General features: G+C 43.1%; 1 protein-coding gene across 1 annotated transcript in view; it reads left to right on the top strand.

Annotated features, from left to right (window-relative positions):
- Positions 1 to 6,772: 6,772 nt before the first annotated feature.
- The window catches only part of LOC108440581 (aromatase), a 14,515-nt gene continuing 31 nt past the window's right edge, over positions 6,773 to 21,256 (top strand). Inside the window, exons 1-9 of the mRNA XM_017719508.2 lie at positions 6,773 to 7,012; positions 10,044 to 10,194; positions 14,399 to 14,553; positions 15,092 to 15,268; positions 15,820 to 15,934; positions 16,826 to 16,937; positions 17,739 to 17,901; positions 19,113 to 19,354; positions 20,273 to 21,256. The exon at positions 20,273 to 21,256 is cut by the window's right edge and continues 31 nt beyond it. Coding sequence (XP_017574997.2) covers positions 6,805 to 7,012; positions 10,044 to 10,194; positions 14,399 to 14,553; positions 15,092 to 15,268; positions 15,820 to 15,934; positions 16,826 to 16,937; positions 17,739 to 17,901; positions 19,113 to 19,354; positions 20,273 to 20,518 — 1,569 coding nt within the window. The 5' untranslated portion in view covers positions 6,773 to 6,804 and the 3' untranslated portion in view covers positions 20,519 to 21,256. The remainder of the gene's footprint in view (positions 7,013 to 10,043; positions 10,195 to 14,398; positions 14,554 to 15,091; positions 15,269 to 15,819; positions 15,935 to 16,825; positions 16,938 to 17,738; positions 17,902 to 19,112; positions 19,355 to 20,272) is intronic.

Below are 21,256 nucleotides of genomic sequence, written 5' to 3'. Positions count from 1 at the left end.
CAAGTGTGCACACTGCCCCCTAGTGTGTGTGTGTGTGTGTGTGTGTGCTCACTAGTGTGTATGTGGTGCTTCACTGCACTGATGGGTTAAATGTGGAGGTGAAATTTCCCCGTTGTGGGACTAATAAGGGTCACTTCATCTAATTTTCATTTAATAATGATCACATAGGCTTCATCATGAAATTTGCAGACAGCTGCTGCTTAAAAAAATAACAAAAAAATAGAAAATTAAAAACGGAGCGACTTGCTGAAGAGATGAAACGTTGGGTCGTCTTGGACGCACTGACCCGACTGGCTGTCTGGCATGTACGACACACAGGCATAAGCAAAGAGAACCTCGGACATTTCTGAGGTCCAGTTCCCAAACAGTAGCATGTATGAGTTTACATTTACTTTAATATATCACCATGACAACCACCTGCATTTCCATGGTAACCCATAAACAGATGTTTACGAAATTGAGTTGCATTATAAAGTTTTTGGTTTTAACGACCGTAACGGGGGAGGAACACACGTACCATCTAAGCTTGTATATGCACTGCACGTGGTTCTTCAAGGGTTCTTTGTCAAAGACTGTGGTTCTATATAGAACCATGCACACTCAAAAAACAGCATGATTAAATATAGTGATGAAATGGTTCTTCAGATTGATGGGGATTGTTCTAGGGTTCTATGTAGAACCTTTTTTGAAAAGGGTGCTATGTAGCACCAAAAAAGGTTCTTCGGTTGTGGCAAGCTTGGCATCGTAACAATGGCAGAACCCTTTTTAGTGCTACATAGAACCATATACAACACATTCTCCACCAGTCTGAACCATTTCACCATGCAGAGAACCCTTTATTATTATAGAATTATCGTTTTTATTAAAGAACTCTTGAGGAACCTTTTTTTTACAATTGCTTTATAATGTCATGTTTAAACTCTTAAAAAGAAGACGGTTCTTTGACATGAACTTTTTGCATGCTTGAATGGGCCTTTGCATGGTGTATATGGTTCTATATAGAACCATTTTCAAAGCAAGAAAAACAGACTGTTATTATTTCAAGCTTGTGACAGTAGAAGAACCATTTTTGGTGCTATATAGAACCACGTATAGCACATTCTCCATCAGTCTGAAGAACCATTTCACCATGCAAACCATTTAAGCATGCAAAGCATGTTCTAAATAGAACCATTGTCTTTACTAAGGAATCCTAGGAGAACCGTCTTTTTAAAGAGTGTAGATGCTCTTTTTATGCATTACTTCTGACCCACCTGAACCTGGAACCTTCTAGATGCACGGCTCTAGGAGCAACTTTAATTGGTTTACAGATCCAATTCTTTAAGGAACCATCCATTGTAAGGTTCTTTAGGGAACCAAGTGTGGTACTTTCATAGCATCACTCCAAATTACACTTCCTTTATAGTTAACAAAAGGAAACGAAGACTTTTTGACCAAACGGTCAAAGTTTCAGAGCAACGGAGGTGATTTGACCCAAATATCTCCAAATGTGAAATGACAGCACAGTCCAGTCTGAGTCCTGAATCCTTCCCTCAGGAAAAGCGTGCAGACAGCTCCGGCCTCGCTGCGCGTTAACACGGAGATTCCCTCCTTTCCTCCAACACTGACCCATTTCTGTAGATCCCAGTTACACTTTTGATCTGAAGTTGGCTGACAGGTCCTGTCAGAACAGCATAGAACAGATCCGCCGTAGTTTTCTGCTCTGCGCCTGAGCCTCACAGGGATTTTCTGATTTCATAATTCTTTGATAATGCTTACTTATCATGTAACAAATTATGTAATAAAGTCATCTCAATAGTTTTTTCTTCATTAAAGCCCAAAAAGTGTTCACAGTCGTCCCCAGTGGTGGTGATGGGAACCAGACGTCTCTCTCTAAAAGCTCCTACAGAAAGTTCCTACATGAGCTGGTTCTGAATTCACTGCCTGATGACTGAGACGCTGTTTTATGAGAGTTTAGAGAACTTCAACTCCATTCATGGTGGAGGGAGACATGCAGGGCGCTGTGCAGCAAAATAGTCCCCAAAGAAAACTCATTATTCCAGATTTTCCACTGTTTTCCATCATCAGCATTCCAGATAAGCTCAGAAGACTCGTGTAGGTTCTCTGGTGGTTCTGGATGGTAAATAAAGTGTCTATATCTGTGTTGTAGTCATGGCGACGCCTGGTTCCCATCACCACCACTGTAAAGACGTCTGAAGCGTTTCACACCAAACCCTCTGAATCTCTGTTTACACCTCATACACTGAATTATGCAGATGATTCTGAAAAATCACTGAAATTCCATTAAAATTCCAGCCCAAACAATCTGGAGTTTACTATAAAGGTGGAATGGGACTATTGAGTGATAATAGGAGGAGCTTTTTAGCTCCAGGCTGTGGGTCACTGAGTGAATGCAGGAAGCACTCAGCATGTTGTCTGCTTGTGGTGATGTTAGGGTGGTGGGGGTGGCGGGTGGGGGGTGGGGGGGGGTCTTTATTCTGGCTCCATCCATCGCAACGCAGCTTTAAAATGCCACCCAGTGTCAAACTTCCACACACCAACATGGGTGACATACCAAAATGACGCTGTACACTTATGTGAATAATTTCAGACTCGTAGCTCTTCGTAGAAACTGTGGAAAGTGCAGATCCTGACCGTTCGCTCTGCGCCTGCGTTTGTGTTTGAATGTGTAAGATTAAATATTTTATTATCACTTAAATTTAACGGAAAGTTGCTGATGTCAACACTAATATAAATCGATTGACTTTCATTATATTACACCATTTCATAGTTTTAAAACACATATTATTAAAAACATAACACAAAAAGTCTGAAGGCTGATTTCCACACTGCTCCCCAACCTAAACAAATCCAAGAGCGGCAGCAGGTGTAGTAAAGTAAACCGCTCTGTATAGAACCGTGAATACTCAAAGAACCCTTTGGACACACGTTCATAGCTTTTGTTCAGATCTTCTTTAGTGTTATTTCAGCTTTGAGGAAAAGATGTAGCCTCTGCTTTCGGTCCTGAGCTCATGGCCTACTGGTGGGGTCATGAAGTCAGGTGTACACTTGTGCTGCATAACGATGCTTTTGAGCCGATTTATCAGCATTAATCTCAGTAACATTCCACTCCTTCTCCTGAAGTCTGGCTCTGACTAGGAGAAACACTGTTCCTCCCACTGCGTCTGGATAAACGCTCCTCTAACACCATCGGCTTCCTCTGAGGCAGCTGACGGGATCAGGATGGACAATTAGCTGTTCTAAAATTCATGGATGGATTTCCCTAAAGGGGTCGTACTAAATTAGTACTGAATTGGTTTGTTTGTTTTTTTTTCCTACATGAAGGCATTTGGATGTCTTTAACATACAACCCATTTCCAAAAAAGTTGGGACGCTGTGCAGAGTGTAAATAAAAACAAAATGCAACAATATGCAAATCATGTAAGCCATATTTTTAAAGGCAAATAGTACAAAGACAAAAGATGAAATGCTGAAACTGAAATGTTATTGTTGTTTGAAAAATATATACTGAATGCTGAAATAAACAAAGCCTTCCCTGGTGAGCAGGTCACCCATGCTATGTGCACTAATGCCCCCTAAACCATCATGAATACTGGTTTCTGAACTGTGCGCTGAGTGGTCTTCAGCCCGGAGAACACAGTCTCCAAATGTTGATTCGTCGGACCGCCGGACACTTTTCCACTTCCCCTCAGTCCATTTTAAATGAGCTCAGGCCCAGAGAAGGTGGCAGCGTTTCTGGATCCTGTTTATATTTGGGTTCTTCTTTGTGTTTTAGAGTTTAACAGCGTTTGTGGATGCAGTGATGAACTGTGTTCACAGACAGTGGTTTTCAGAAGTGTTTCTGAGCCCATGCAGTGATTTCCACTACAGAATCATGTCTGTTTTTAATGCAGTGCTGCCTGAGGGCCCAAAGATCACGGCCAGCAGATACTGGTGTTCAGCCTCGTCCCTCACAGACAGAGATTTCTCCAGATTCTCTGAGTCTTTAATGATATTCTGCACCGTAGATGATGAAAAGCAGAAGCTCTTTGCTGTTTTATGTTGAGGAACGTTCTTCTTGAGTTGTTGCTCTATTTGATGGTCCAGTCTTTCACAGAGTGGTGACCCCTCCTCCTCTTTACTTCTGAAAGACTCCGCCTCTCTGAGACGCTCTTTATACCCAGTCATGTTACTGACCTGCTGTCAATCAACCACCAGGTGTTTCTTTTTTAAATTATACAAATGTACAAGCCTTTTTGCATTGCTCTGTATTAAGAGTCCTGGCTCCCAACTTCTTTGGAAATGGGGTTGTATAAAAATATGCAGATATTTGGCTCTATAATGCTTTAACATCACTTATTTGCCAAGTCAGCACTTATGCATGCCCAAGTTCTCCATGTCCAATGCCAGACATGGGCTCGAGGGGTTTGGGGCTGTGGGCAGCGGAACTGTGTTCTCTGAAGAGGCCTTTGGGATGAGTTGAAGTGATCCAGAACTGACCACCCCATGAGTGTAGATTAAAGCGTGTTAGATTATTATCTCATGATCTTATGGAGCTCAACATTTTGAAATATCTGACAATATCTGTTTATCATGTTTTGTCCCAGTTCTGCCGCCGGCGACCCGTAACTGGACTTTCTGAAATATTTCTAAAACACAATCGAGTTATTCACAGCGTCCGAGTCGCTCTGAGGGACATTCTGTTCCCTTATGAATTAAACATGTCTGAGAAAGAAACACGGCATTCCAGATCCTCAGATATTCTGGCAGGACCCCCACATTGTGTGAGTTTTGTGACGCAGTTAGGGTTAAAGGTCTGTCTGTAGAATAAATCGTCAAACGTCACTACATGTAAAAAAGTACATTGGAGAGCATTACGACAAATTCATGAAGCGTTATTAGTGAAGGCCGATGAATCCTTTTATCCTGAAAAGCCTGTTTCTGCGCTTTACTCTGCGCTTCATCTGTCCAACGTATCTGTCCGTCCGTCCGTCCGTCCATCTGTTTGTTGAGATGTCTGTCTGTCTGTCTGTCTGTCTGTCTGTCTGTCTGTTGAGCTGCTTGTGTGTTGGTCTGTCTGTCTGTCTGTTGAGCTGTTTGTCTGTTGGTCGGTCTGTATGTCTGTTGAGCTGTTTGTCTGTTGGTCTGTTTGTCTGTCTATCTGTCTATGTATCTATCTGTCCGTCTACCTATGTACATGTGTCTGTATCTGCGTGCGGATGGTCTGTACAGTTACAGTGTCAGTGCTGCAATATTTAGTTGTGTCAGTGATGGTTTAGTAAACGCTGCTGAATCTGTTTCTACTGCTGTACAGGGGAGAGGAGAGAGAGGGAGAGAGGAGCAGGGGAGAGGAGAGAGAGAGAGAGAGGAGAGAGAGAGAGAGAGAGGAGCAGAGGGGGGAGGAGAGAGAGGAGCAGGGGAGAGGAGAGAGAGAGAGGAGCAGAGGGGAGGAGAGAGAGGAGCAGGGGAGAGGAGAGAGAGAGAGAGAGAGAGAGGAGCAGGGGAGAGGAGAGAGAGAGAGAGAGAGAGGAGCAGAGAGGGGAGGAGAGGAGAGAGAGGGGAGAGGAGAGAGAGAGGAGCAGAGGGGAGGAGAGAGAGAGAGAGAGAGGAGCAGGGGAGAGGAGAGAGAGGAGCAGGGGAGAGGGGAGGAGAGAGAGAGAGAGAGGGGAGCAGGGGAGAGGAGAGAGGGGAGCAGGGGAGAGGAGAGAGAGGAGCAGGGGAGAGGAGAGAGAGAGAGAGAGGAGCAGGGGAGAGGAGAGAGAGGAGCAGGGGAGAGAGAGAGAGAGGAGAGAGAGAGGAGGAGGAGAGAGAGAGGGGAGAGGTGAAAGGGAGAGGAGAGAGAGAGGGGAGAGGTGAAAGGGAGAGGAGGGGGGCAGAGGAGGGTGGGGGTGGGGATTACGTACACAGCCGACAGAAACCATCTCACACACCCTCCACACTGAGGAATCTGTGCTGTTGTACTTGTACAGCCGTCTCTGCACACACACCGCCTGGTTCCTCGCGGTTCTTTCGTAGCGTGTAGGAGTTCAGACAGTCCCTCATTCTGCACTGAACTTCCAGAACGTTCTACCCCCAGGCACGCTGTCCTAGAACGTCTTTCCCTTCCTGCACACAATTCTGAAATGTTCTGCCCTTCACACTGTCCCAGGACGTGCTCCTCTTAGTCACACTGTTATAAAAGGTTCTCCCTCTATTCACACAGTTCTTGAATGTTCTGAAGTGCACTTTTTATTTACACTGTTCTAGAATGTTCTCTGCTCTAGAATTTCTCCCACATTCACACTCTGTTCCAGAATGTTTTCCTATTCCACACTGTTCTGGAATGTTCTCTGTCACTTGCGCTGTTCTAGATTTTTCTTTCTATTTGCACTGTTCTAGGACGTTCTCTATCCATTCACACTGCTCTAGAATTTCTCCCGCATTCACATTCTGTTCTAGAATGTTCTCCCTTCTCACACTGGTCTGGAATGTTCTCCTTGCCATTCACACTGTTCTCCTGTCAGTTCTTTTTCTGGACGTTCTGCAAACATCAGCGCGTTGGCGTTAGTTGGAGAGCTTTAAGGACCTGCAGAGCCTGTAGACTGTGTTTCAGTGAATTCCAGCGTTTTTACTGCACTCTTTGGGTTCCTGGACACACCTTCGCTGATACTCAAGGACGCGTCCAGCTGGCAGCAGGCCGAGCTTCAAGGTTCCTCAGGCTTTGTTTGAAAGTCTCCTCTTTTGTTTTGGCTTTCGGGCTCCCATGACCTGCTCTCACTCCTGCAGGCGGGTATAAAAGCGCCCTGAGAGCGGCACTTGGGCAGCAGGACTTCGCCCAGGGTCTCCATGGCGCCCGAGCTCTTCCCGTCGTGTGAGCGAGCGCTGAAGCCCGTGCGTCTCGGCCAGGCGGTGATGGAGCTGTTTCTGGTACCGGCCCGAAATGGGACCACCACGCAGGGGGACAGTGTGTGTGGGACCACCACTATGCTGCTGGCGTGTGTGTGTATGCTGGTTGCCGTGTGGAACCGTACCGAGAAAAGGTGCTCCATGCCAGGTGAGTGAGGCTGCAGAGATTTACAGTAATGCACTGAAAAATAATCACAGCACTGTGTTTACTGTATTTACTGTAATCAGGGTTCTGCATCGACCCATGACCGCTGTTAGTACCTCATGCAGCTTATTACATTCATAAATACAGAACCGCAGTGCAGTGGCCATAAACAAAGCTGGCACTCTTTAACAAGATAGTTCTTCAAGAGTTCTTTAGTACAGAAAATGGTTCTATATAGAACCATAGCTCTCAAAGAACCATTTGCATGGTTAAATGGTTCTTTGCATGCTGAGATTGATGGAGATGTTGTAGAATGTTCTCCCCCATTTAGACTGTTCTAGAGTCTACTTTCTACTTACAGTGTACTAGAATTCTCTAAAGTTCTCTAAAGGTTCTATATGGCACCAAAAAGGGTTCTTCTATTATCACAACCTCGGGATCATATCTGTAGCATAACCCTTTTTGGTTCTCTGTGTGTGTGTGTGTGTGTGTGTGTGTGTGTGTGTGTGTGTGTGTGTGTGTGTGTGTGTGTGTGTGTGAGTCTGTGTTTGTGTGTGTGTGTGTGTGTGTGAGTCTGTGTCTGTGTGTGTGTGTGTGTGTGTTTGTGTGTGTGAGTCTGTGTTTGTGTGTGTGTGTGTGTGTGTGTGTGTGTGAGTCTGTGTTTGTGTGTGTGTGTGTGTGTGTGTGTGTGTGAGTCTGTGTCTGTGTGTGTGTGAGTCTGTGTCTGTGTGTGTGTGTGTGTGTGTGTGTGTGTGTGTGTGTGTGTGTGTGTGTGTGTATACTGCATAATGCATAATAAGCATGTCTATAACGTTTGATGCATTTTTATAAATATTTATAGCCCTGTTTTTGATGCCTTATCAATGCATTATAGCATGTTATAACTGTGTTTATAGATGCTTACAAAGGTGACATTCACACATACAACTACTGTATGAGCAGCGACTGTTTTCCAGGCATTTCTCTGTTGTGCGCCTGTTTGTGGCTGTTTGCTGTTACATCGTCTGGCTGAATATATAGGGTTCTAGACGCTCATATATTCCTGTTCTGTGCTGGGTTTTAAAACAAAAAGGTTCCATCCATCATCCATTTATTACAGTAGCTGTTTCCTGTCTAAACTAAAGGACACTTAAACTAACGGCTGCTACCTAAAACTGGCCTCTACACTGGACACAGTATTTAGCACTGACCTGTATGCAGTGCCTTTGTGCCTTGGAATAAGAAAAAAAGATGATTTGTCCTCAAATGAGAAATTAATGAATTATAAAGAAGAAATAGAGTTAAAATAAAACATCAAATTGAACGTTTTGATAATGTAGACACTAAATCCATGATTTAAAGCCAATTATGAGTATAAACCTCCTTGAAAATCGTCACTTCTTGTCATGTTTTGTCAGATAGAACCTTATAACCCCAGGCAGAAAGCGAGTTCTCAGGATTAAAAGGTTCTATCTGCATTTGACGGCTCTAAAAAGACACTTATGAATCTGACAGCACATAGATTTTATATGTTTAGAGTAAATTTAGAGTGTCTGTCATTTCCTTGCATAAAAAGAGTTCCCATATCAGTTCTGCTGCCTGGAATCCAACATCTCAGAACTGCTCAGTACACAGGTAGAACCTTATCGTTCCAAAGGGACAATATGTTGACGTTGGCTTGATGAGAGGGATCTGTCATTCTGGCTGTTGCCAGAAGAAGTTCCTCCCTTTAGACCTCCACTTGAGTAAAAGTACTAAAGTATTTCCCTTCAAATGTACTTAAGTATAAAGTAAAAGTACTAAAACTTTAATTAACTTAATTCATCTTAGTTCCAAGTTTAAGTTGAATAAAAACTGGCTTTAAACTCAGGATCACAGATGAGCTCCTTTACTATGTTGATCTGTAGGCGTCTGTTCATAAACATAAACCAGCCCAAACTCATTTACTATAAAATGAACTGGTGTTTGTAGAAATTCAGAAAAAAGCCGCGTCAGTCTCGACTGCATATGTGGACATATTTCTATATTGAGCTCTATTTACACAAAGTTAGGTTAGTTCATCATTTATGTTGAACAGACTCTCCCAAAGTTTTACGCTGCTGCGCTGACGTTGAACCGCGTGCTGCACTGGGTCGGTATGACCAACAGGTCAAAACCAGCTCTAAACAAAGTGACCGCTGGGCCCTGATTGGTGCTCTGGCTTTGCGCCTCTTTCGTTTTGACATGTTACGTTTTTATACACACAGAAACCAAAAGGAACGACAGATTTCTCAAAATGTAGGAGGAAAAAGTCGGATATTAGACTCTGAAATGTAGTGGAGTGAAAGGAAAAAGTCCAGAACGGAGAAACTTCAGTACAGATACACCAAAAATACTAAAGTACAGAAACTAATTACATTTACTCAGATACTCAGTTACTCAGATACTCAGATACTCAGTTACTCAGATACTCAGATACTCAGTTACTGTCCAGCACTGCTTAATATGCAAATATTGTTGTGCTTTTTGTCAAGGTTCATTATAAATTTCCACTCTATGTAAATTTAAAGGACAGTTATGTTCCCTTAAGTATTTAAACTGATATTTTTACAGCTACAGATTCTTCTTTGAATTTTGTGCTATTTCACGTTTATGTTTTGAACCTTTGTGATCATCTTTGGGTTAATGAGCAGTGTAATAATAATAGTAGTGATAGAAATAATAAAAGCATCATGTTTAGCATTTGAAAATACCTTTTATTACAAATGCACTTTAGTAGAAGTGATGCTCCGGTATTGCGGAGTAAAGGCTCTGCTTTTTTCCTCGGTTCCATTTCCGTCATTCACATTTAGTTCATAATTGTCAGTTTTTCTGTTTTCACTTCGGTGAAATCAGATTTTCTGAAGTGCACTGGAAGCAAATTCCCTCTGAACAATATTGCTTGATTTTGTGTTTTAATGCTGACATATAAAAGCTTAAATATCGTCCCATATGTCTCTAGTGCAGTGTTCCAGGTGGTTTTTAGGAGACGTCTGTAAAACGAAACCCTGTTTTCCTTCGTGTGTTTGTGTGTTAGGACCCTCGTTCTGTCTGGGGGTGGGCCCTCTGCTCTCCTACTGTCGCTTTCTCTGGACTGGGATCGGCACGGCCAGCAACTACTACAACCAGAAATACGGAGACATCGCGCGGGTCTGGATCGGCGGAGAGGAGACCATCATCCTCAGCAGGTAGAAACACCACAGAGACACATCAGCCAGTGAAATCACCTTTAATGCCGTTAACATGAGTAATATTTCTGATTGTGAGATTGCTGAAAGAATATTAGACAATTATTCAGCCTAAATTTAGGCCTATCTTAATTTTTTATTGATCTTCCTACATTATATTTTTCCCATTTATGGTGTTTATATGGCTTGATGTATTAAGGGAACACACACACAGCGCTGCGTGAAAGTTTTAGGGCATCTAATCAAATGTTTAACCAGCTGACCTCAGCAGTGAGTTTATCACAATATACATTAGAATAAATTCATATTCATAATTCAGATATACAGAAAAACAATAAAAAGTAACAAGAATTTCTCGGGTCCATATTTTTCCTGGACACCTTCACAGCCGCCACAGAGACTCGTTAATATCATCAATGACATCATGAGCTCAATTTACTGAGCACTGATTGGTCAAACCAGGAGCTGCTTTTTAACTACATATAATACTGGGCTTCCTCGAGGAGGAGAGGCTTGGAGATGGGTCAACACACAATCCAACATCCAGAACTTCACTGTTTACTATTTATTTATACATATAATCATTATTAATTAATATTCTATACATTTAGTTTATTCAAATATTAACACTTTTCTCAGCAAATAAACACAAACTACACAAATAAAGATATTTAGAAAACGTGTCTTGGGGGTCTAAGACTTTCACACGGTGCTGTGTCTTTAGATGAACATATTTCAGCCTCTTCATTCCTCAGAATTAAATGGCTTTGAGACTGATATATGCAGATGAGCTCTGTTCTGATTGGCTTTGTTGTCCAGACTGCAGCACTCTCCATTGCTTAAGCCTAAATGGGCAGAGCTAAACTGTTCTAGGCTGAATAGAGGAATATATCACTGCTGTTGGGAGATAATAATACTTAATAATAATAATAATAATGATAATAATAAAAGTCCAATTTATATAGCGCCTTTACATAATATCAAATAAAAAATCTAAGCCTACAGAGAGGGGAAAAGGAAGGTGTTTATCAGGGATTTTAAGGAAGACAGAGAAGAGAAATTCCGAAGAGTGGAAGGTAGAGAATTCCAGAGTTTGGGGGCAGCAGCGCTGAAAGATCTGCCACACATGGTAGAACATCTAGAGTCCAGCGTTACAAGATCGGAGAGCAGGAGAGGGACAGTGTAGAGAAAAGCCTTGAAGGAAAGAACATAGGGACCAAACCTCACATCTCCAGGTTTCCAATGGAAACGGTCTGATATTAAAATATACATATTCCTGCATTCCCTTGCCTTAAATGTTAAGGACTGCTCTGCACTGGATTAGTGAGCTGTATGTTTGTATGTTTGGAAATTTTAACAATGTTGTTTTTTTTTGTTTGTTTTTTTTTTATGTCAGCGTCTTTGAAACATTACATCCTGCACGTTATCTGCCTGACTGATTCAGCTTCTTAAAATAAGTAAAACAAAGGTATAATAATCTAAAAGAAAGCACATAATGAGAAATATTAGACCAACATTTAAGATGATTTTAGCCTTTGATGGTCCACAATGTCCTTCATGTTCTATTTCTGATTATGTGATTAATCAGATAATCTGAAACTCCAGGTCTACAGGAGTCAGACAGTAATCAGATAATGGGGAAACTCCAGGTCTACAGGAGTCAGACAGTAATCAGATAATGGGGAAACTCCAGGTCTACAGGAGTCAGACAGTAATCAGATAATGGGGAAAGTCCAGGTCTACATGAGTCAGACAGTAATCGGATAATGGGGAAACTCCAGGTCTACATGAGTCAGACAGTAATCAGATAATGGAGAAACTCCAGGTCTACATGAGTCAGACAGTAATCAGATAATGGAGAAACTCCAGGTCCACAGGAGTCAGACAGTAATCAGATACTGGGGAAACTCCAGGTCTACAGGAGTCAGACAGTAATCAGATAATGAGGAAACTCCAGGTCTACATGAGTCAGACAGTAATCAGATAATGGGGAAACTCCAGGTCTACAGGAGTCAGACAGTAATCGGATAATGGGGAAACTCCAGGTCTACAGGAGTCAGACAGTAATCAGATAATGAGGAAACTCCAGGTCTACAGGAGTCAGACAGTAATCAGATAATGGGGAAACTCCAGGTCTACAGGAGTCAGACAGTAATCAGATAATGGGGAAAGTCCAGGTCTACATGAGTCAGACAGTAATCGGATAATGGGGAAACTCCAGGTCTACAGGAGTCAGACAGTAATCAGATAATGAGGAAACTCCAGGTCTACAGGAGTCAGACAGTAATCAGATAATGGAGAAACTCCAGGTCTACAGGAGTCAGACAGTAATCAGATAATGGGGAAACTCCAGGTCTACAGGAGTCAGACAGTAATCAGATAATGGGGAAACTCCAGGTCTACAGGAGTCAGACAGTAATCAGATAATGGGGAAACTCCAGGTCTACAGGAGTCAGACAGTAATCAGATAATGGGGAAACTGCAGGTCTACAGGAGTCAGACAGTAATCAGATAATGGGGAAACTCCAGGTCTACAGGAGTCAGACAGTAATCAGATAATGGGGAAACTCCAGGTCTACAGGAGTCAGACAGTAATCAGATACTGGGGAAACTCCAGGTCTACAGGAGTCAGACAGTAATCAGATAATGGGGAAACTCCAGATCTACAGGAGTCAGACAGTAATCAGATAATGGGGAAACTCCAGGTCTACAGGAGTCAGACAGTAATCAGATGATGGGGAAACTCCAGGTCTACAGGAGTCAGACAGTAATCAGATAATCTGAGACTCCAGATCTACAGGAGTCAGACAGTAATCAGATAATCTGAAACTCCAGATCTACAGGAGTCAGACAGTAATCAGATAATCTGAAACTCCAGATCTACAGGAGTCAGACAGTAATCAGATAATCTGAAACTCCAGATCTGCAGGAGTCAGACAGTAATCAGATAATCTGAGACTCCAGATCTACAGGAGTCACACAGTAATCAGATAATCTGAAACTCCAGATCTACAGGAGTCAGACAGTAATCAGATAATCTGAAACTCCAGATCTACAGGAGTCAGACAGTAATCAGATAATCTGAAACTCCAGATCTGCAGGAGTCAGACAGTAATCAGATAATCTGAAACTCCAGATCTACAGGAGTCAGACAGTAATCAGATAATCTGAAACTCCAGATCTGCAGGAGTCAGACAGTAATCAGATAATCTGAGACTCCAGATCTACATGAGTCAGACAGTAATCAGATAATCTGAAACTCCAGATCTGCAGGAGTCAGACAGTAATCAGATAATCTGAGACTCCAGATCTACATGAGTCAGACAGTAATCAGATAATCTGAAACTCCAGATCTACAGGAGTCAGACAGTAATCAGATTTCTACTTTGAAACCAGCCAATAAACTCACAGAATAAGACGTGACGTAAACGCAACGTAAAACTCCGACTCGGTTTTATTTGAACTTTGTGACACTTTAACTGAAAACATGAACATACAGAGTAAAAGTTTACTGACTATGGAGCTGAAATCCAGCCTCTTTATCAGACTTCTTAATCGATATCTAGATCGGAGTATGATGTTTACATGACCACCCTTTAAATAATCGGATAACTGCAGGAATCTGGTTATGATGGGATTATTGAGTGCATGTAAAGGCACTGATTGTAATTGAAAAGTGTTGTTAAAGTACGTTATAAATAATTATGCCATTATTAATTATAAATAATTAATGAGCAAATAGCTTGGATAAAAATGCACCAGTGGAAATGGGCTAAAAAATAAACCTTGCCACATTAATGTGCATGAAAATGAAAATCATTTGGATTATCTCTTATTGATTTTCTGTTGCTGGGGTATGAAGTTTATTTATATATATATATATTCTATTATTCTATATTCTATAAGTTGTTACTAGTTTAGCCACAGTTATAGTTATGCAAATATTAATTGTTCACTAGCACTTAGTGTTGCTGTCGTCATTATTATTATTATTATTATTATTATTATTATTCACATGCTGTTAAGCATTAGCAGTGAAATTTTGAATAATAATATAATAGTAGTGCCTTCCCATCTGTTACATAAATTACCTCCTGAGCATGTGTTTTTAATGTTTACTGTTTTTTTTACTGTTGTTTACTGTTAGTTTACTGTTGTTTACTGTTAGTTTACTGTTGTTTACTGTTGTTTGCTGGTTTTCCAGACCGTCTGCGGTGCATCACGTCCTGAAGCACTCTCAGTACACCTCTCGCTTCGGCAGCAGAGCGGGCCTGCAGTGCCTCGGCATGCACGAGCAGGGAATTATCTTCAACTCTAACATCGCTCTGTGGAAGAAGGTCCGCACCTTCTTCGCCAAAGGTAAACCACACATCTGATTTAGAGACGTGACTATGGAGAAACTTACAAACTCATTTCTTTACAGTGGTGCTGATGGGAACCAGGCGTCGCCATGACTACAACACAGATATAGACACTTTATTCACCATCCAGAACCACCAGAGAACCTACATGAGTCTTCTGAGCTTATCTGGAATGCTGATGATGGAAAACAGTGGAAAATCTGGAATAATGAGTTTTCTTTGGGGACTATTTTGCCGCACAGCGCCCTGCATGTCTCCCTCCACCATGAATGGAGTTGAAGTTCTCTAAACTCTCATAAAACAGCGTCTCAGTCATCAGGCAGTGAATTCAGAACCAGTTCATGTAGGAACTTTCTGTAGGAGCTTTTAGAGGGACGTCTGGTTCCCATCACCACCACTGTGAACGGCTCTGTTTACATCTTAACAGTTTAATTATGCAGCAATTTTGAAAAGTAGGTGTGATTCCCCTTTAACTAAACTAGTTATTCTGACATAAGCAGCACTGTTATGTTTGTTGCGTGTGATTTGTGTGTCAGCTCTAACGGGTCCAGGGCTGCAGAGGACGCTGGAGATTTGCACCTCCTCCACAAACTCACACCTGGACGACCTGTCTCACCTGAGAGATGCGCAGGGGCAGGTGGACGTCCTGAATCTTCTCCGCTGCATCGTGGTGGACATCTCCAACAGACTGTTCCTGGACGTTCCTCTCAACGGTCAGTGGCACATACACACATCAGCTCTGATTAATCTGATATGAACAGGTTAAATATTGATAATATATCACACAATATCTGTAGCTGATGTAAAGTGAGCTGATGGAGGGAAATGACCTGCGATGCATGTCCATCTCTCTGAGAACAGATAAGGAGATGTAACACAAACGTCTGAACTCTGATAGGAATATAATGATAATGTGGTTCTTCATAGAACCGTGAACACGTAGAACCATACAACACATTCAGTTTTAAAGATCATTCCACCATGCAAAGAACCCTTTAGTGGTTCTATAAAGAGAAATGATTTTTAACAGCGTAGATAATTAAATATTATGTAAAACAATAATAAAAACAACAATAAATCTCCAATGATAATCAATAACATCATGTTTTTATAAATATATATATCATGTACAGTTTATAGATCTCACACAGCCTTCATTGTAATTACATAGAAATACATTGTACATAATGCCAAATACATAGAGGTACATATTAATAAGTGTTGTTTGTTTGTTTGTTTGTTTGTTTGTTTGTTTGTGTTACAGAGCAGAATCTTTTGTCCAAAATCCATAAGTATTTTGAAACCTGGCAGACAGTACTAATCAAACCGGATATCTACTTCCGACTGAAGTGGCTGCACGACAGACACAGAAACGCTGCGTGAGTGACCCATCATTCACTGTGCGGTCATTCAGCCCTAACATTAAAACCACGTCCTCCTATTTACACTAACCAGCTCCGCTGACCACATAGTTCCACTCTGTAGTTCTACAGTTACAGACTGTAGTCCATCTGTTTCTCTGATACTCTGTTACCCTGTTCTTCAGTGGTCAGGACCCCCATGGACCCTCAGGTACTGTTTGGGTGGTGGGTCATTCTCAGCACTGCAGTAACACTGACGTGGTGGTGGTGTGTTAGTGTGTGTTGCGCTGGTCTGAGTGGATCAGACACAGCAGTGGTGCTGGAGTTTTTAAACACTGTGTCCACTCACTGTCCACTCTATTAGACACTCCTACCTTGTCGGTCCACCTTGTAGATGTAAAGTCAGAGACGACAGCTCATCTGCTGCTGCACAGTTTGTGTTGGTCATCCTCTAGTCCTTCATCAGTGGTCACCGGACGCTGCCCACAGGACGCTGCCCACAGGACGCTGCCCACAGGACGCTGCCCACCGGACGCTGCCCACCGGACGCTGCCCACCAGACGCTGCTGGCTGGATATTTTTGGTTCTCAGTCCAGCGACGACACTGAGGTGTCTGACTAACCCCTAACCACCATGTCGGTGTCACCGCAGCGCTGAGAATGACCCACCACCCACATAATACCTGCTCTTTGGGGGTCCTGACCACTGAGGAACAGGGTGCAGAGAAACAGATGGACTACAGTCTGTAACTGTAGAACTACAGAGTGCAGTTAAATGGTCAGTGGAGCTGATAAAGTGGGCAGTGAGTCTATAATGTTTTGTCTGTAAAGAGAAGCTGGTGGTGTAGGGAAGTCAAACAGGTGGGAAGGAGGTGAGCGCTGTGTGTCTGATGGTGTGTGTGATGTCCAGTCAGGAGCTGCAGGACGCCATCGAGGAGCTGATAGAGCAGAAAAGATCTCAACTGCTTCAGGCTGACAAACTCGACAACCTCAACTTCACTGCAGAGCTCATATTCGCACAGGTGAGCCTGCACACGTCACGCTGAGAGAGCAATACTGTGAAAACGACACCGTTCACTGCAAAAACAGCACCTTTTCAATTAAATCAGCCAGTAAACCCGGTGTTTCCCCGGTGAAATCGCTGCAAGCAATTACTAAGATTATTAAACTGACTTCCAAACATGTTGTGGATATATGTCCATAAACCTTCTCTGAGGTCCACCTCTTCTCCTTCTACCCGGCAGCTCCATCTCCAACATTCTTTGCCCAATATATCCACTATTCCTCCTCAACACATGTCCAAACCATCTCAACCTGGCCTCTCTGGCTTTATCTCCAAACTGCTCCACCTTCACCGTCCCTCTGATCTGCTCATTTCTAATCTTGTCCATCCTGGTCACTCCCAACGAAAATCTCAGCATCTTCATCTCCGCCACCTCCAGCTCAGCCTCCTGTCTTTTAGACAGAGCCACAGTCTCCAAACCGTCCATCATAGCAGGACGCACTACTAATCAATAACGTTTTTAATCATTCGATCAGCTGATTTGTTCTCACTGCAGAGGCAATTTTTTACTTGTTTTTAAAAACACCGCTTAAAGGAAGTAAAATTATCTGGCAGTGGAATCGTTACGTAAAACTTTAATAAACTAAAATGTCTAGAAATAAGAAGAATTATGGTGTAATATTATTTAAACTGTCTCATAGTGAGGAATATTAGATATATTGGACTTTGACTTGGCAAGGTAACATGTGCAGTGCAGAATGAGGCTCACTCTGTGTGTGTGTGTGTGTGTGTGTGTGTGTGCGCGTGGGTGTGTGTGTAGAGTCACGGTGAGCTGACGGCGGAGAACGTGAGGCAGTGCGTGTTGGAGATGGTGATTGCAGCGCCGGACACTCTGTCCATCAGCGTGTTCTTCATGCTGCTGCTGCTGAAGCAGAATCCGGACGTAGAGCTACGGATCCTGCAGGAGATCCACACAGTGACAGGTACCTCAACACACACACACACACACACACAGCACTGTGCAGAAGGCAGCTGTGGAAATAATACGCTGCTATTTATCTGGGCCGAAAGCTTTTAGCTCCGTGTTCTTCTCCAGGATGACTTCACATCACTATAATAAAGGAGTTTTTGGATCCGGAATTCAGGCTTTTTAGAACAACTTCATATGCAGCAAATAAAAAACGGCATCATGCTTCAAATTACAGCGTTTTTTTCTGAATTTGTTAAAAACTGGTGTTTACTGCTGTGAAATGTTGGCTTTTTAACGTTTGGGTCATTCTACTGAAACGTCCGTTTCTGTGTCCCTAGCGTTTACTTGGAAAAACATGTCAGGGTTTAAATCAGTCGTGCAGAACTCCACGCAGCACAAGAGCTCGTCCTCACAGTCGTGTGTGAAGGCGGAGCCCAAACTGTAAAGTAGAAAACGTTTTTCTGCAGTAATCTATACATGATTATGAAATACATTCTTTAAATGCCAAATAAATATTATAAAATATAAAATATAAATAACAAAAAAACTCTTATTTTGAAATAAAAGTCACGCCGATGACGTCACTTCCACCTCCTTTGACCTGTTGTCTGAGGATCTATGGAGAAAAGCTCATGGTGAGTCCACTGTGTCTCTCAGCTCTCAGAGATCTTCTCATTCAGCTCCTGATCTCATATGAAGCTTCTAGCTGACGTCACTGGTGTGACCGACTTTATTCTGAGGTCACTGTGGAAAAATAGAAACACAAATGGATTAAATTCCATATTTTAGTGGACGTTCCCTGATTGACCGCATGTGGTTTGATGCTCTGTAAAATGCGTTGATCATTAAAAACGTCTCTGGTGTTTTCTTTATTATGTGGAACACCGATGACGGTCAGTAACACCAGCGGACAGACAGTGGACGTTTCTGTAGAATGACCCATAAATGGTTGTATAAAACGTCATCATGCTTGAAATTCCAGCATTTTTCCAGTTTTTGTTTGATCTTTTAAAATCTGTTGTTTTTCATTTCTGTCCTGCTTTGATTTTTTGCTCCTTGGTTTTAATTAGAATAATCTTTATATTTCATCATTAGTGAAGCGCCGTGAATGACCGCAGTGTGATGAATAATCCTGCCAGTTTCTGATCGTATATCCAGTCTGAGTGGCTGCATGTTGGACCCATTCACTGCTGTCGCTCCTCACTCTGCCCTTTTCTCATGTAGGCGACGGAAAGCTGCAGCACTCCCATCTCTCCCAGCTCTGCGTCCTCGAGAGCTTCATTAACGAGTCCCTTCGGTTCCACCCCGTTGTGGACTTCATCATGCGCCGGGCGCTGGACGATGACGTCATCGAGGGCTACCAGGTGTCCAAAGGCACAAACATCATCCTGAACGTGGGCCACATGCACAGGTCAGAATTCTTCAGCAGCCCCGACCAGTTCAGCCTGGACAACTTTGAGAAAACAGTGAGTTTTTAAACACGACACCTATTAATAAACACTGCAGTACAGTAATAACACAGCAATGCTGCTGTACAGTACGGAGACGTGAAGGGGGAGATTGTTCTCCTCTAATCTCAGACGTAGTCAATCAGTCATCGATGCTTACAGCACTGTCTGAAAGTTTTAGGGCATCTAAGTAAAGTTTTAACCAGCAGTGAGTTTATCACAATATACATTAGAATAAATTCATATTCATAATTCAGATAAACAGAAAAACTATAAACAGTAACACGAATTTCTCGGGTCCATGTCTCTCTCTCTCTGTCTCTCTCTCTCTCTCTCTCTCTCTCTCTCTGTCACTCTCTCTCTGTCTCTCTCTCTGTCTCTCTCTCTCTCTCTGTCTCTCTCTCTCTCTCTCTCTCTCTCTCTGTCACTCTCTCTCTGTCTCTCTCTCTGTCTCTCTCTCTCTCTCTCTGTCTCTCTCTCTCTCTCTCTCTCTCTCTCTCTCTCTGTCTCTCTCTCTCTGTCTCTCTCTCTGTCTCTCTCTCTGTCTCTCTGTGTCTCTCTCTGTCTCTCTCTCTCTCCCTGTCTCTCTCTGTGTCTCTCTGTCTCTCTCTCTCTCTCTCTCTCTCTCTCTCTCTCTCTCTCTCTCTCTCTCTGTCTCTCTCTGTGTCTCTCTGTCTCTCTCTCTCTCTCTGTCTCTCTCTGTCTCTCTCTCTCTCTCTGTCTCTCTCTGTGTCTCTCTGTCTCTCTCTCTCTCTCTCTCTCTCTCTCTCTCTCTCGCTCTCTCTCTCTCTCTCTCTCTCTCTCTCTCTCTCTCTCTCTCTCTCGCTCTCTCTCTGTCTCTCTCTCTCTCTCTCTCTCTCTCTCTCTCTCTCTCTCGCTCTCTCTCTGTCTCTCTCTCTCTCTCTCTCTCATCCCCTCCCCCCCTCTCTCCCCCAGGTCCCAAACCGTTTCTTCCAGCCTTTCGGTTCAGGCCCTCGCTCCTGTGTGGGGAAACACATCGCCATGGTGATGATGAAGTCCGTCCTGGTCACTCTGCTGTCCCGTTACTCTGTGTGTCTGGAGCGAGGCTGCACCGTGGAGAACATCCCCCAAACCAACAACCTGTCCCAGCAGCCTGTGGAGAACCAGCACGCGTTCAGCGTCCACTTCATCCCGCGCAGAACGCAGGCAGGACGTTCCTGAAGCACACCTGTATCCCTCCCTCAGCAGAGCGGGGGTGAAGCCGGATTCCTTTACGGTGCCTTCGCGTTTCTGTGTCTGTGCGTTTTAACGCGATGGTTTAAACCCCCCCCACCCCCCCCCCCCCAGACAGCCGATCTGTCCAGCCACATTTGGACTGCCGGAGCCTCAGATCATGTTTGTTGAGTTTTCATAGAGGACAGTGGTAGAAACCACATTAACAACCAACAGTAAAACGAACCAACAAACCAAAACCAACCAACCAACAGTGAAACCAACCAACAGTGAAAGTCAGTAGTCACCCAAATATTTTCAGCAAATACATCTTCCCAAAACGTCTCTCAACCCACTGAACCTCCTCCAGGTCTCATGGCTGAGCTATGAAAATGAGGAAAACGTGTCCTGGACGCTCCGGGCTGCAGTTTTAGATGGGAGACACTAAACGGCGCGTTGCCCATCATGCATTGCGTGAGCACTCAGAGCCGAGGCAACGTATAAATGATTTTATATTGTATTCAGACACCGGCTCACAGGTAATGTACCTCACAGTTAGTTTGTTCACCACTGTTAAGGCTAACTCACTCTTTTGCTTGATCAGATAATAAAAGCCTTAAATTTGCTTTTATCTGTAACCAGTGAGCAGCGTACTCGTCCCACCTGCTTCATTCAGGACATTTTCTCGCTCTGAAGTTGTAAACAAACAAGATATACTGTCCTCCAGGGGGTGTTTTGGTTTGTCCA

This window comes from Pygocentrus nattereri, chromosome 7 (assembly GCF_015220715.1).
Source record: "Pygocentrus nattereri isolate fPygNat1 chromosome 7, fPygNat1.pri, whole genome shotgun sequence".
In the NCBI taxonomy this organism is placed as follows: domain Eukaryota; kingdom Metazoa; phylum Chordata; class Actinopteri; order Characiformes; family Serrasalmidae; genus Pygocentrus; species Pygocentrus nattereri.
Note: the sequence above shows the minus strand (reverse complement) of the source record. Positions and strands in the feature narration are given on the sequence as shown.